Source organism: Bipolaris victoriae (genome assembly GCF_000527765.1).
Source record: "Bipolaris victoriae FI3 unplaced genomic scaffold scaffold_18, whole genome shotgun sequence".
Classification (NCBI taxonomy): domain Eukaryota; kingdom Fungi; phylum Ascomycota; class Dothideomycetes; order Pleosporales; family Pleosporaceae; genus Bipolaris; species Bipolaris victoriae.
This window is the reverse complement of record NW_014575374.1, coordinates 288,839-302,900: the sequence shown is the minus strand read 5'-3', so window position 1 is coordinate 302,900 and position 14,062 is coordinate 288,839. Positions and strand designations below refer to the sequence as shown.

General features: G+C 51.7%; 6 protein-coding genes across 6 annotated transcripts; 3 read left to right on the top strand and 3 right to left on the bottom strand.

Moving 5' to 3' along the window:
• Positions 1-17: 17 nt before the first annotated feature.
• COCVIDRAFT_35342 (hypothetical protein) lies at positions 18-430 on the top strand (the record flags this gene model as incomplete). Its single annotated transcript, XM_014704077.1, has 2 exons — positions 18-187; positions 220-430. The coding sequence occupies 2 exons, from the start codon at positions 18-20 to the stop codon at positions 428-430; spliced, it is 381 nt and encodes a 126-aa protein (XP_014559563.1).
• An 844-nt stretch (positions 431-1,274) lies between these two features.
• Positions 1,275-1,883, bottom strand: COCVIDRAFT_91745 (hypothetical protein; the record flags this gene model as incomplete). The annotated part of the gene is made up of 4 exons (XM_014704076.1): positions 1,275-1,450; positions 1,502-1,633; positions 1,686-1,774; positions 1,831-1,883. 4 exons carry the CDS (start codon positions 1,881-1,883, stop codon positions 1,275-1,277), a joined length of 450 nt encoding a protein of 149 aa, XP_014559562.1.
• A 308-nt stretch (positions 1,884-2,191) lies between these two features.
• On the top strand, positions 2,192-7,048 carry COCVIDRAFT_13630 (hypothetical protein; the record flags this gene model as incomplete). Its single annotated transcript, XM_014703954.1, has 1 exon — positions 2,192-7,048. One exon carries the CDS (start codon positions 2,192-2,194, stop codon positions 7,046-7,048), a length of 4,857 nt encoding a protein of 1,618 aa, XP_014559440.1.
• Positions 7,049-7,754: 706 nt separating this feature from the next.
• On the bottom strand, positions 7,755-8,429 carry COCVIDRAFT_91534 (hypothetical protein; the record flags this gene model as incomplete). Its single annotated transcript, XM_014704075.1, has 2 exons — positions 7,755-8,067; positions 8,272-8,429. 2 exons carry the CDS (start codon positions 8,427-8,429, stop codon positions 7,755-7,757), a joined length of 471 nt encoding a protein of 156 aa, XP_014559561.1.
• A 353-nt stretch (positions 8,430-8,782) lies between these two features.
• Positions 8,783-9,236, top strand: COCVIDRAFT_24246 (hypothetical protein; the record flags this gene model as incomplete). The annotated part of the gene is made up of 3 exons (XM_014703981.1): positions 8,783-8,865; positions 8,972-9,078; positions 9,145-9,236. The coding sequence occupies 3 exons, from the start codon at positions 8,783-8,785 to the stop codon at positions 9,234-9,236; spliced, it is 282 nt and encodes a 93-aa protein (XP_014559467.1).
• Positions 9,237-10,699: 1,463 nt separating this feature from the next.
• COCVIDRAFT_91698 (hypothetical protein) lies at positions 10,700-13,011 on the bottom strand (the record flags this gene model as incomplete). The annotated part of the gene is made up of 3 exons (XM_014704074.1): positions 10,700-12,648; positions 12,688-12,855; positions 12,948-13,011. The coding sequence occupies 3 exons, from the start codon at positions 13,009-13,011 to the stop codon at positions 10,700-10,702; spliced, it is 2,181 nt and encodes a 726-aa protein (XP_014559560.1).
• Between the last annotated feature and the right edge of the window lie 1,051 nt (positions 13,012-14,062).

The following is a 14,062-nucleotide window of genomic DNA, read 5'->3' as shown; positions in this document are numbered from 1 at the left end:
TGTGCTTGATATGTAGGATGCCCTACACGCCAGCCGCTGATGCTGCCTCCCGCATAGCTTTGGCTCTGGAACCACGGTGTCATTCATCCGCGCCACGTTTCTGTGTGTATGCCTGTGCCCAACGCGGGGCAGCAATGATTCTGGCTATGGCAAGCATCATCTATGCCTTGTCATGCATGATAGAAGGGTGTCCCTCGTGGTGTGTGTGTGCTCCGGCAGAGGAGGTACCTCCGCTAGGAATATCCATCGACTGGGGTCTTGGCGAGGTTGCGGACAGGACGCGACCGGCTTTCTGGAAGAGAAGCATCGCCCCTGGAGCCGCAAAGAGGCTAAGATTCCAGACCAGACACTTATTATGTTGCTCTCTGTGTTTGGATATCCAACATTTGGCAGGGGGAGGGACGGCGGGGGGAGGAGAGGCTCGATGTGAAGAAGCGCCAAAGCTCAATCCACAATGGAGAGGCCAGGAGGCGGACGACGAAAGCAGCAGAGCATAGCCTCATTTATCGAGAAACAAGGACAGGAATAAAGAGAGCTGAGTGCAGAAAACGACAGCGCAAGGCCGAAAGCTGACTGATGTCGACATGGGGGTGGGGATGTTGTGTCGATGAGGGGCTTGGGACAAGCAAATTGTCCGGCATCCTATTCCCCACCAACGGAACCCTGGAAGCTACTTGCGGACGTGCTCACCATTTGCTCAAAATGAACACGCAGAAACGCCCACGATACAGTCTTTGAAGCTAGAGCATCACGGAGGAAAACACCATCTACATGAATGGCTGTAGCTAAAAATCTGCTGTGTGCTGGTTCAGATATTGCAGCAAATGCATGCTACACAGTAAGACGGGTTGCTACGTGGGTCACGACTATGCTTTACGTCAAATGGCACATCACGCAACAATGGCACGAAACTTTGGGATCGTAATTCATTTCCATGGTCCAAGTGTTGGTGACTATCCGGCCTAAGAGAGAACGATATATTTCTCAATTATGCCAACGGGGAATATCGCTATCATGCTGTCCAGATTGTCCATCCAACGCCAGGGCTTGCAGAAGCAGCAAAGTGGCTAATACTAAACAAAAGAGATGGGCAAAGATAATGGGGTCAGTCCGTTATATGTGAGCCTTCGAAAGCCTAATGAATCATCGCTACGTGTCATGGTGGGAGGCTGTGCTTTTGGAACCCCATACAGAACGTTGGGGAAAGAGGACAGCTTCCCTGCCCATGACAACGTTAAAGTATCGCCGAGTTGGGTGATGTCAAAGATGTAGGCTCACGGCTTCGCGTACTGTTGTGTCCATTCTTGAGCTGTCTGAATAGCCTGATTCTTGTTCTCCTTCCATGCCTGGGCAACATCGTTCGCAAGGGGATCGTCAGGGTTGGGCGCGCCCAAAAGAGCTTGGATCGAGAGTAGGATCGTACGAATCTGGAGGGCAGGCGACCAGTTACCTGAACATGTTAGCAAAGCCTCGGTATTGTGAAGTATGACTCCAAACTTACTTTTCAGAACATCAAGGCAGATGCGACCCAGACGATCAATGTTGGGGTGATAGATTTTTGTGAGAAAGCGGACCTTGGGCGGCGTCATGGGGTAGTCATCTGGGAGAAATAGCTCTAACTTGAAGACACCACCTATGAAGGGTTTGTCAGTTGAAAACTTCAACATTACTGGGCACCAGCATACCTTCATAAGGCGACTGGCTAGGGCCGTCAATGGTAACATCGAAATACCTCAGGTTGTCGTCGTGCGGCGTCGCGCTGATTCCTTGAACACTACACGGGGATCCCAGATCAGTAAAATAGCATGCCATACCGTCGGGAATACCTACGGCTCGTTGACCAGGCGCTCGGTTTCCTTGATGATTCGCTTGGGCAGTGCCATAGCTGATGGTGGGGCAGGATGCCGCTTGTGTAGAGCGAGAGGTTGTGAAGGGCGAGGGCTCGTGTGGAGAAAGCGAATATGCTTTTCGGTACCAACAAAAGGTGTGTGTAGGAGTTTTCTTTCTCTACGCTTGGAAGAGCAAGCCTGTGTCGTCTGGTCTTGGGTAGGGCCAAAGGGCTAGACATGCATGTGTGATGTTGCGTAATCGGCCAGCGGCGCTAGAGACGCCTGGACAGGGGAGCCACTGCCTGCTTCATTACCATCGCCATCACGACTACACGCGCATGCCCGAGACGGCCAGCAACAAGATGGCGGCCACGGCAGGTGGGCCTCTATCAGCGTTCCAGTCGCCGACGTTTGATCGCGATGTCGAGGTCAAAGTAGATGACGAGATTGGCGCTGCCAGCATAAGCCCAGCAGGCCGCGACATCGTCCTTGCCAGCAAGAGCGGCCTCCGCATCATTGACTTGGACAATCTTTTTTCGTTACCTCGTTTCATTCCAAACCAATCGTCGTGGGATGTCGCTGATGTGCAGTGGTCACCCTTTGCGGCACGCGCAGAATGGATTGCTACTACCCGCAATCAGCTCGCGCTCGTATACAATCTCTCCATGCCGTACAACAGCAAGAAAGCACCCATTGAATACACGCTACGCGCCCATGAACGCGCCATCACAGACATCAATTTCTCTGCCCATCATCCAGACTTACTCGCGACATGTGGAGTTGACAGCTTCGTCTTCATACATGACCTCCGGAGTAGGCAAGCCCCGTTGAAGCTCGCCGACTATACGGCTGGAGCAACCCAAGTCAAATGGAATCGCCAGAATGACAAAATTATTGCCAGCGCCCACGACAAGTACCTCCACATCTGGGATACTCGCCATGGAGCGACTCCCCTCTCGACCATTGCCGCCCATACCACCAAGATCTACGGTATTGACTGGAACCGCAACGACCCAAGCAAAATCATGACATGTTCTTTGGACGCGACCATCAAGCTTTGGAGCAATGTAGGAAGGTCTGATCATATCACTGCCCCCCGGCGCGTCATCCGCACTCACTATCCTGTATGGCGAGCGCGCCACACACCCTTTCCTCACGGCATTCTTGCCATGCCGCAACGAGGTAATTCGAATCTTTGGTTATACAAGCATGTCAACGATAGCGATGCGTCAACCTTTAATAATGAGCCAGTTCACGCCTTTCAAAAGCATGATTCTGATGCTCAAGTCCGCGAGTTCCTATGGCGTTCTCGTGGCTCTACTGACTACGGCATCGATAATCGTGACTTCCAGTTGATTTCTTGGGGGACCGACAGGCGCCTACAACTTCATCACCTCGATCCCAAGCTTCTCGAAAAGGCTGTCGGCTATCGAAAAGGCGAACGTCTTGTCGAAGAGCCCAGTGCGACGCGTAGAGGGGCTACCTATGTATCTTATCGCGATGGTCCTATTCCTACTACTACTGCAGGTGATCGGGACTACTTTGGTCCACCACGCCAACAACGGAAAGGGAATTTGTCAACCTTGCTGCAGAACTACTCCCTCAACGAAGACGTTCATACTTCTCGCTTTCCTGGACAAACACACGCCAAGATACATCCAGAGATAGTGCAGAGAGAGACCATGACTGCCCAGCCCATTCGCCGCAACGACCCACGTGTTGTTAACCACATCACTTGGATCAACGGAGTCAAATTCGGGGGTGATCGTCACAATAATGTCAATGATATTCACGCTCGGCCCAACCAGCAGGATCTTGGCGAGAAGTACCCGTACCAAGAGCAGAATGACCTCGGTGCTGAGATATCATATGTCGGCAACAAATACAAGAAGCTCGCTTTTGAAGAGATTGACGTGCCGGGTCGCTACATCAAGGTCTCGTTCAACGGGCCCTGGGGTGACCACGATCCTGCAACTGATGGCGCAAAGCTTGTGTTTCTTCGATTTACTATCAGGTTTCCGTCTGCTTATCCCAAAGCTGTTGAAAATGGGCAGCCCGATTCCATTCGCCACAGGATACCAACCCCACTAGATATTGAATTCGAGAGGACAACGGCATCCATCAGCAAAGAACACCAAGAAGAACTAGTCCACAATATGCATCGTATCGCTGCTACCTGTGCTGAACAGGAACGCGAGGCTCTGGAGGCAGTACTCTCGTATGCTTTGGGAGAGCGCGCTTTGGACGATAGCCTGGACCTGGGCGAAGACGTTGAACCACTCGAAGATCTTGGACCCTTGCCTGGAGAAAGTTCCAGCGAAGACGAGGATCACGAGGGCGAGTTTACTGATGACGTGATGCAATCCTCTCATATGAACGCTGACATTCCCCTTCCCATTCAGTGTACTGCCCGGTTCTCAGCCGATGGGTCCCTTGTGGTTGCAAGGATACCACCAGTAAAATCAATGCCTGGCTCAGAGGTGTTCAGATTTCAGATTGCGAGAAATCTTCGCCAAAGTGGCCTGAAGAACGATATCTTTGACTCTTTTGGTCGCTTTACTTCCCGTCGTGCTGAGGATTCAGATGGAGCGTCGTCTCCATCCTCTTCTGTTGGTTCTTGGGAAACTTCTTCCACTCCGTCGTCTTCTTCTGGGTCTGATCATGACGGGAGTGCACGTATTGGCAACTTTCAGCCTCCTCTGGCTTGGCAGAAATCTATTTCTCGCTTTCAGTCACGGAACTCGTTGCCTTCTTCGGGTGGTGTGGCAAAACAGCCATCCAAGACCAAATCTACAGTGTCGATCCTGTTCTCGGCTACAGATGACATGGTTCCGAGCAAGCGTGTACTTGCGGAGGAATATCGCATTTTTGGCCCTGGGCCCATCATTTGCGAGCACAACTCTGAAGTAGCAAGAAGTCATGGATTCGAGGATCTTGCCGATATCTGGATGCTTTTTAAACTAATTTTGAGCAATGAAGTACCTGTGGAGATACTTCCTCAACAATATCGGAGAGACCAGGTCCTTGTGCTGGCCCGAAGGGCTCTTGTAAGGATCAAACGTAAAGACAGTGGGCTCGACCTCGCGTTTGACGAGTCAGAAAGCGTGACCAACCCTCAGCTGAATGCTCGAGTCAAGTGGGGTCATCATCCTATCGTCACTTGGCTGATACCTGCACTTTTTGACCACTTTGAACGCCTGGCAGATGTTCAGATGCTTGCTATGTTGTCTTGTATATTTGCGGAACCTGCTACGCGCGAAGGTGTGACCTCAGCCATGGCTAAAATGCGGCAATCTCAGCTCCCTATGTCTATGGAAGCACCGGCGTTCTCTCTAGACTACTTCCCCTCGTCGGACGCGGCATGGAGTTTGTTCAAGCCCACGATTTCCATCCCACCTACGCCTTCGTATTCCCGCTTTGCAACCCCGGTCAATGAATCTGGTTCCCAGAGATCCGTTAAGAATCTCGATATCTACGGAAGTCATGGGAGTTCGAACGGGCCATGGAGTAGCGACGCATTCCATTCGGACCCCGTTACACCCTACTCGACTGGCAACACGCCACCTCTCTTGTCTCAAATACCTCCAATTAGAAATGCTTATACAGCAAATCACACTCCATATGGAACATCGCCAGAGAATAGCCATACAGCTCATAAGAAGAGCTCGACTGCAAACTTTGCGAGTGCTGTAGCAGCATTGTCACGGCCTTTTTCGAATGCAATGTCTTCGTCGCCTCCGGTCAGGTCACGGATCGAAGATCTCTCTACATCTGCGCCGACTAGTGGGGTGACTTGGGGAACAACGACATTCTATGGAAGTGACTCTCATGACCAAAACAGCATGGCAGCTCCACGCACAAAGCAAGGAAAGCGCGCAAGCTTCGGACAGTCTGAGCACGTCGATATCAACTATATTGGCGAATCCGACTCGGACTACGAAAAGGTGGATGATGAAGGCAGCTACGCCACGACAGGTGTCAAAGAACGCAATGTGCCCGGCACGCCTCGAGAGGGCGATGGTGGCAGGGCTATCAAGGTTACACTAAAAAACCAAGACCAGTTCGATGATGAGGCATGTTTCAGCCGGCCGTTACTAGATGCAAGTAAAGATTGGCTACATCGTGTCTGGCGAGAGCAGTATGCTGAGATGCTGAATCGGTGGGGCCTAGTCAGTGCTCGAGCTGAAGTACTCAAGTTTAATGGGCTTGTTTCGTACTTTCCAGTCGAGTATTCTCGTACCAGCTCAAAGTCTGGCTCGATTTCACTTGCGATCAAACGGTCTAGCGATGACGAAGAAGAGGAGGAGGAGGATGAGAAGATAGCTCAACGCGTATCAAGGGCCTCAACAACATTAGTGCCTCCAACGCCCACTACGGTGCAATCGAAGCGCCTATCTACTGCATCTCCAAAGCACTTCTCCTTCAATCCAGAGGCTACAGAGTTCCAGCCCAGCACCATAACAAACATCCTGTCGGAAGAACAGATAGCGGACCTACCCATGGATGCATTCATTCCTCCGGAGCAATACTTGCGTCTCTCGATACCAGTTCGCACGCCCACTGCAGAGCTTGACGAGAGCCTTGCTGGACTAAGCACATCACCTGCTCAGTCCAAACTGCAACCGCCCCCAAGCCGGTCCAGCAGACCAAGCCTCTCACGAGGCACATCCAACGTCTCCGGCGGTTCATCGTGGCGCGAAAGCCGCCCAGCCCCCACCGTCAGCACGGAAATCTCCAAGCCCGCAGAGGTGGAAACCACCTACAGCTGCAGCATCTGCTGGATCCGCGTCTCCGGCCTCTTCAACCTATGTCCCGCGTGCGGCCATGTTGCACACATGGACTGCATGGGCGACGAAATCGGCGTTGACGAAGGCGAGTGCATCGTCGGCTGCGGTTGCGGCTGCGGCCTCGAAGACGACGACGAGCGCTCCAGAATGGAAGCGTACATCGAGGGTGTCCGCGCCGCGCACGCTGAAGGCAGCGCCTGGGAAGACGGCAGTGAGTGGATGCCCAGCGGCACCACGACGCCTGCGCTGTATCCTGAGAGTGCGTACGGTGATTTCATGACGGGTGGCGCGAGTAAGATGATGGGGAGTGAGGATAGGAAGAGGGAGAGAGCGACCGGGGTGGGGCGCAGAGATGTGGTGAGTCCTACGCCTACTAAGACGAAGAAGAAGAGTAAGAAGAAGGTTAGGGCTTCGGGGTTGAGTTATTATTGAGGTTCAGGCAGTGTGTTTTCTTTTCGTCCGTTTTTTTTTCGGTTCTTTCTTGGAGTTTGCTTTTGTGGGTTTATGCGGGAAATGGTGGTGTTGTACGATTACGCAGAGTTGATACCCTACCCATGATGTATACGTTTGCCGTGGGCCATGTAATACAGCTGCAACGTTTTTTCTTCTTCCTCTTTTTCTTCTTCTTCTTATCTCTTCTTCTGTTTCTTTGGTCACGGGCTTCCCCTTTCTTTCCCCTTTCTACAATCTCACATGCTAACGGAGTTCAGTAACCACTAATGTAATACATTATCGTGTATAAGTATTTTCCTTTTCTCGAGAGATACAGAAACCCTGGATGTTGTACTTGTCCGAAAATTTCAGGCAAGTTTACTTGTGGTAGTGTGCGTTTTCCAACGAGGCAAGGAAAATAGAGGTAGAGATTTTTGGGGATGAGGCTGTGGATTTACACACAAAAGAGTTCATGGTATTTCTATCTCCCGTCGAAAATCATCAAGACTAGCCACATATGATACCATCATTTACTCCTGAAATGCTAGCACTGGGTAGATGATGGATGGACATGAATGAATTTCGACTTATTCTTCATCTGGCCCACTTGCTCTCCTTGAAAAGAATCAAGGGCAACAAAAAAAACGTCCCTCATGATCTCCCCACTCATGCCCAAGTCTATAAAACTTGTCCAACAACCCACACTTTACTTCAACGCCTTCTCCGCCTTTTGGGCGGTGTTCTTCAAATCCTGCAACTCACCCTTTGCCTGGCCCTCTGTGTTCTTCAGGCTCTGGTTGTAGAGATAAATACGACCGACCTGAGTCGCACCGACACAAAAGACGAGGAAGTTGACAGCGGCGAGAGCAATGTTCTTGGGGCGGATGACGAAGCACCAGCGGGTCCAGATGGCACCTGTGCACATGAGGGCAAAGTTCTGGGTGAAGGAGAGGGATTCGGCGGGGCGGGAGAAGTCGGAGGCGCCGGCGAGGACCATGCCCCATTTCATTACTGGGGCCCTGCAGAAGTAATCAGTACATGTTGACGTTCATATGCTGTGTTTGTGTTTGGCAAAGGGTGCGTTTTGGGCAAAATCACTTGCGCACGCGACGCTTCGGACATTGCGGGGGGAAAGTTCGAAGCCGCCAGTCTTCCCCCCAAAAAAAACGTGCGTTTGTCGCAAAGAATGGAAGACTACAGGGAAGAGGCGAAGCAGTGCGTACCAGAAATGCACAGTCTTTGGGCCGATGGGACTGTTCCAGAACTTCTGGAAGCCAGCGGGCTCGGCACCGGCAGCCGTGTTGACTCGTCGGCGGGCATTTGCGCGTTGGAAGAAAGGTCGGAAGGAGCTGAAGATGCGGGAGCCGGGGCGGAACGACATGATTGCTATGTTTTCTGTCCCTCTCGCTTTTTTGACAGGATAGGAAGAGGCGGGGCTTTGTCCGGAGAAGGGTGAGTGAGGTCCGGAAGCAATTGACAAATGCTGAGGTCGTTTGTCGTTGGCGGCGATGTCGGGCCTGAGGGTTCGTCAGATGGGACAAATCCGGGATTAAACAATGGCGCTTCGTTGCTCCGACGGTGTTAGGCTACTTTGGGTATAGCGCGTTCTTGCCGGGGGGGCCAGCTCGACGAACATTGAATGTCGGCGCGGGCGGGCGCTTTTGGAGGGTGACGACACCTCCCTCCAATTGATACCCTTTCACGCAAACGATCTTCACGCCCACGTTTCTCGCAATGGCCTCGAAAGCATTTGGAAACGGGCTCAAGGAGCTACGCTTCCTGTTTTGCCAGACTAGCGAGCACAGCGCTGCGACAAGGTATGCGCCTTCACGATACAAGATGTTTTGAGCGAGGGGAGTCGCAAACGCGATTGCGCATCATGGGGTAGTTAGAAAAGAAAATGTAGCTGACGGAATGATACAGGAACTTCCTCACCCGAAGCTATCCCGCCATGAAGAAGGCCAACCCGTCGATTCCTATTATGATCCGAGAAGCCAGCGGCACCGAGCCCACAGTCTTTGCGAGATTCGGTGCGTAGAAACGTAATTGGAAGAGAAAAGAGGACAAGGAATGCTAATTACGGTTTACAATTCTAGATTTCGGAAAGGAGAGGAAGTTGCCGCTCAAGGGCCTCGACGACAAGGCCATCGAGCAACAAGTATCAGAACTGGTACAGAAGGGCGCATGAGGATGTGATTGGAAAAAATAGCAAAGAAGGAACGACCAAAAGGGACGACATCACATACGATTGAATTCAAAGGAAGCCACCGTAGGCTATTCTCTGTATATTCGCCCTCGACTTAAACCATACAACAAAGTCATCAACTTGATTCTCCTCCCTTCCTTCCCTTTTCTTTCCTAACGACCACATACCCCATATCCCTTTATATAACTACCAATCCAAAAAAAAACCCAACTTTCGGCACACTCAACCACACATGATCACAGCATGGCAGACAAGCATCACATTTCCACCATCACATCGCAAGTCACACACCCACAACCACTAGTGCCATGTCAGTTTTTTTTCTTTTGTACAACCAAACTATACCCGTCGATACCGAAATTTTCGATCAAACTTTCATCATGCAGGGTCGCGTCATGGGTTTTGGGCGAAGTGACACGGGGGGGTTTGCATGGGCGTGTGTGAGGTGATTGAGTGAGCATGTGATCAAATGGGTATGTGACGAAGGTGTTTTTCCATGTGTGTGTGTGCGGATGGCAAGGTTGCAGCCGCGGAGGGTTGAGGGGTTACGTATGTGTTGGTGATGATGTGCTGTGAATCGTATGTTGCATATGTGTGTGTGTGTGTGCTAGAAAATAGATTGGAGGAAAGTTTTTCGATGGGTTTTAATATTGGGTGCAGTATGATTGCGGTAGGATCCATGGAGTATATTCTAGTTGTGTGGTAGAATCATTAGTCTCCGACATCTTTTGAAAAGGAAATTCATGTTAAACTTGGTCATTCATGTTGTATTCACAATCCTGCACCTCACCTGACAATCACGTTTTTTTCTTTTGCAATTTAACTTTCAATAGTAGGACAAGCTCATGCAACTCAGGTACAGAGACGTCAGAGGACCCAGCTTCCATGGTTTCCTATCTAGGCATAGACTATCTGTCATACCCGTCTCTCCCGGAAGCCGCGTTCCAAGCGAGAGGCGTATTGAGAAATGTACTTGTTTTCCCCCTTCCTTTGGACTAGCTAGTCTTGTACTATGCAGGTACGTGGAAGGAAAAATTGCTGAAGTTGGTACTACATGGGATTGCGTACTCCCGGTGCATCTTGATCTTGCACACTGATCAAGTTCAAGGAGAAGGGTATCCGTAGTGGAGGGAAGAGAAGAAAGATATTGTGTATCGTAAGAGGTATCTAATGCGACATGCTGAAATTACATATTGAAATGACCCAATTGCGTAACGTTCTGGAACCAGTTCCAGTGTTACTGCAACAGTAGGTTCTAAAACATTACTTTTTCTGGGAAAACAGGTTATTTCCGGCAACCTGTCAGGTCCCGTGGACGATTGGAAGGTGTTACTGAACGCCCCCTGGTCCTGCCGAACTACCGTCGACCTTGGATGCGTATCACCCTTTACACCCAAACGCCAATCGAGTGCGTGATTAAAATGAATAGTACGATGACTTTGCAATCATCCAAGAAGAATCTCCCAGTTCCAGTCCTTCATGACTCCCAGCCAATGCAATCGTCCCTTGACTGTGACCTCTGGGTCCATTGAACTCATATGGGGAATTGATGCCTGCTCCCACTGCTGTGTGTCTCTCCAGTTGAGCTCGTCTAGCAAGTCGAACTCATCGTTTCGCATTGTTGCATACGACGAGAAGCTTTGTGTGCAATTGTCATCTACTTGTGTGGCCATGCGTTCTGCTGCGGATGCGTCCCGTCGACTCCATACTTCCTTTGTGACTTCCAGACACCGTTCTATAATCCCCAACTTCATGCGCGAAGACATGAGTTCCCATCGGGCTTTGACCCATTCACGTTCCTCGGGACTGGTGGCCTCACAGCCAGCTGCCATGAGGGGGTAGATATGTACAATGATTGAGCGGGAGCGCGGATCAACCGTCGCCAAGTCGCACAGAACCTTCTTTGCCAGCGCACTCGAAGACAGTGACGGAATCTCTGGAACAGCCTGGTGTAGATACAATAGCGTTGCATTTTGGTAGGCGATTGCGGTTTTTATCGTGTCATGCGGGCTTGTTGTTTCGTCCTCGGGGTCTTCGATGAAGGAAGGTGGGATCCAGTCTTCGAGCTGGGATTTGAGCTGCATAGCTTGCGAGATAATTGTAGGTCCATTGCCGTTGGACCTTCGCACCTTCCTGACAAGATTTGCCACGCGACCAATAATCGGGAACAGAGTATGCGCACAGCCCATCAACGGATCAAGAGTTGTATCAGTCTCGCCGGTTCCGTAAATACTTTCTTGAACGATGTCGACATCGTAAGTCTCATCTTCGTCGGTGGACGTCAAGCGAGCGAGGACGTCCATATATATCCAGGCATTGCAAAGAAACTTTAAGCGAGTCCACTCCTCGCCCTTCATAGGCGTTAGGCGATGTTGTATGAGTGCTTGGTTGATCAAGACCTTTGCACCTTTGATATGGTTGATGCCTGTGCTGATGTGTTGATCCCAAGACTCAGCAAAAGCCAGTACCAAGGTGGTGGAGATGGCTGCATCGACACGCATGTTTGGTAGGCCTGCAGCCAGGGCATGAACTGCACTTCGCATATGGTCGATTCCTTGGATGCGCAGAATGGGAATGTCTTTGGACTGGTGAAAAGATGTCATGGAGACGATTGCGTGATAGAGAGCAGGGCACTCTCGTGTCAGAGGCCAGATTAAAGTTCGCCATGGGTTCTCGGTTGGACCATCTTTGACAGACAGCACGCCGCATGTGTCGCGATGGTAGCGACGTGACAAAGACTCTGCTGAAAAGGAAGAAAGCTGTATCTGAGCGGGTATTCCGCAGGTAGGAGAGTCTGCTGAAGATGCGCTTGAGCTAGATGAGGCAGGCGAGGGAAATGGTAAGACCCAGTTTCCTGGGTCTTGACGAGTGTAGCGTACTAGTTCCTCGTTCTCGTCGTCCTGATCGGTGGGCGCTGGTGGGGTTAGACCGGTGGGCTGGTAGAAGGCTTCATGCTGAGTTAGGAACGACGAGTATTCTTCTGGTGGCACACTGAGGTCTGTTCCCGGCATTAGGAGATCTACAAGACGGGGTGATTGACCAGACGAGACGCTGGAATCGGCTGTCCCCTGAGTTTGTGCTGTGCTTGTGCTGTCCGCCCCAAACGTACTGCATGATGCTAGAGATGCTTGTGCGTGTGAGTCGACAGGTGATGTCAACGGAAGCTTTGTTGTGAAAGGTGATGCGGATGGGGCAGCGGGCAAGTTTTCTGCTAGTTGGAGTGGAGGCTGATGGAATGATGGGCCTGCAGGTGAAGCATGCATGAAGTGGTAGGGCGGTTGAGGCTGGGGCAAATGTGGATTGGGGGGTATACTAGTGAAATCATGTTGGTGACTGTGGGTACGGGTGTGGTCTTGGGGTGGTGAGTTGGTAGAGGTGGGTATGTGGTCTACGTCTGTTAGGAGGGGCTTGCCACTTTGATCGAGCGACCGACCTTTGCGTGACTTGGCATTTGATTTCCCCCTGACGATGGGCTCTTCGAAAGGCCTCCACTTGAAGTCCTTCTTGTAGCCACCACATGGCACTACACGCCGCGCACACTGGTCGCAAGTGGGCTTCTTTTCATCACACTTCAAGCGCTTTGCTTTGCATGTGATGCATCCTAGGCAAAGGCATCAGCATGGTGGTTTGGCAGGAGATGGCCACATGTTGGGTGTCGTTGAAGAGGATAACAAGGGGAGGATCCGAGCGTACCATTGCGGCTCTTTGTCTGCTTCCTCTTGTTGAGAAGAGCATTTGCAGGTGGTTGTGAGGACATGTTCTTGCCAGACTTTACGTCAGCTCGGGCATTCTCCGGGAGGACTAGTTGCAGCGGAGGGGCGGGATCAGCGGTAGCGTCCGGCGTGGGCAGGAAGGGACAAGAGAGCCGGGTTGCTGCACCAGCTTTGGGGCAGAGTGTGGCTTCATATGCATTCACATGAGAGCAAAGTGTCTGCAGAGAAGCGCGGCAGGATGAAAAGGTTAGGTAGATAAGCAGCACGGAGGGATGGGGTCGCTAAAGTGGAGCTGAAGCTGGGGGAGGTGGGCAACTACTTGGCTAGCGCAATGGCTATCAAGCGGGCTTGGGAACCAGTCGTGGGGAACACCAAAGTGAAGAGCATGGTGAAGCATGGGCAAGCCGGAGATTGCGGCTTGCGGTGCTGCCCAAGTCGATGGCACTGTGCTTACTAGGCCTACGTGTCTATGTACTCGAGTCTAGACAGGCGTGCGACGACATGGAACAAGTCCAGAACGCGGTGTTGTTTGGGACGTGGTGCAGACGTGATCGCCGCCATTCTGTAACCAGAACCCTGCACCTGTCCGCCGGCCTGTTGAACCGCTCCACAAACGGCCCTCAGCCTTGTGCCGGAAGCGATGCGAGACGGGTCGAGGCGGCGTACAAGTGGGAGGGCTAGCACACACGTACACATGACCCAAGCAAAGGGGGGACATGGATTCACGCTGGGCCAGTCTTGTGGGAGTGAGCATGTATACATATATCATGTACTTGGCCAACTATACGACAGGATGACCAAGTATACCGGCGATTCATGCTTGTGCGGGCATCAGGCGGCAGCCCGAGTCAGCGGCGTGTCTATCCTCATGGCTATCAATCAAAGTCACGTGGTGAGCCGCCCAATCATAGCCGGCCACCTTCTCCTGGGAACCAAACGCCGGGCGACTCTTGGTTTTGCTTTTCACAAGTCTTGTGCTGACTCTCTAGACATGGTGCTTTAATTGGGCCGCGGACATGAGCGATGCGCTTCCGCGTTCTAGAAACCGGGCACGGCTCGCCATGGTGGGGACGTGGCTAAGTAGAGGCGAGCGGT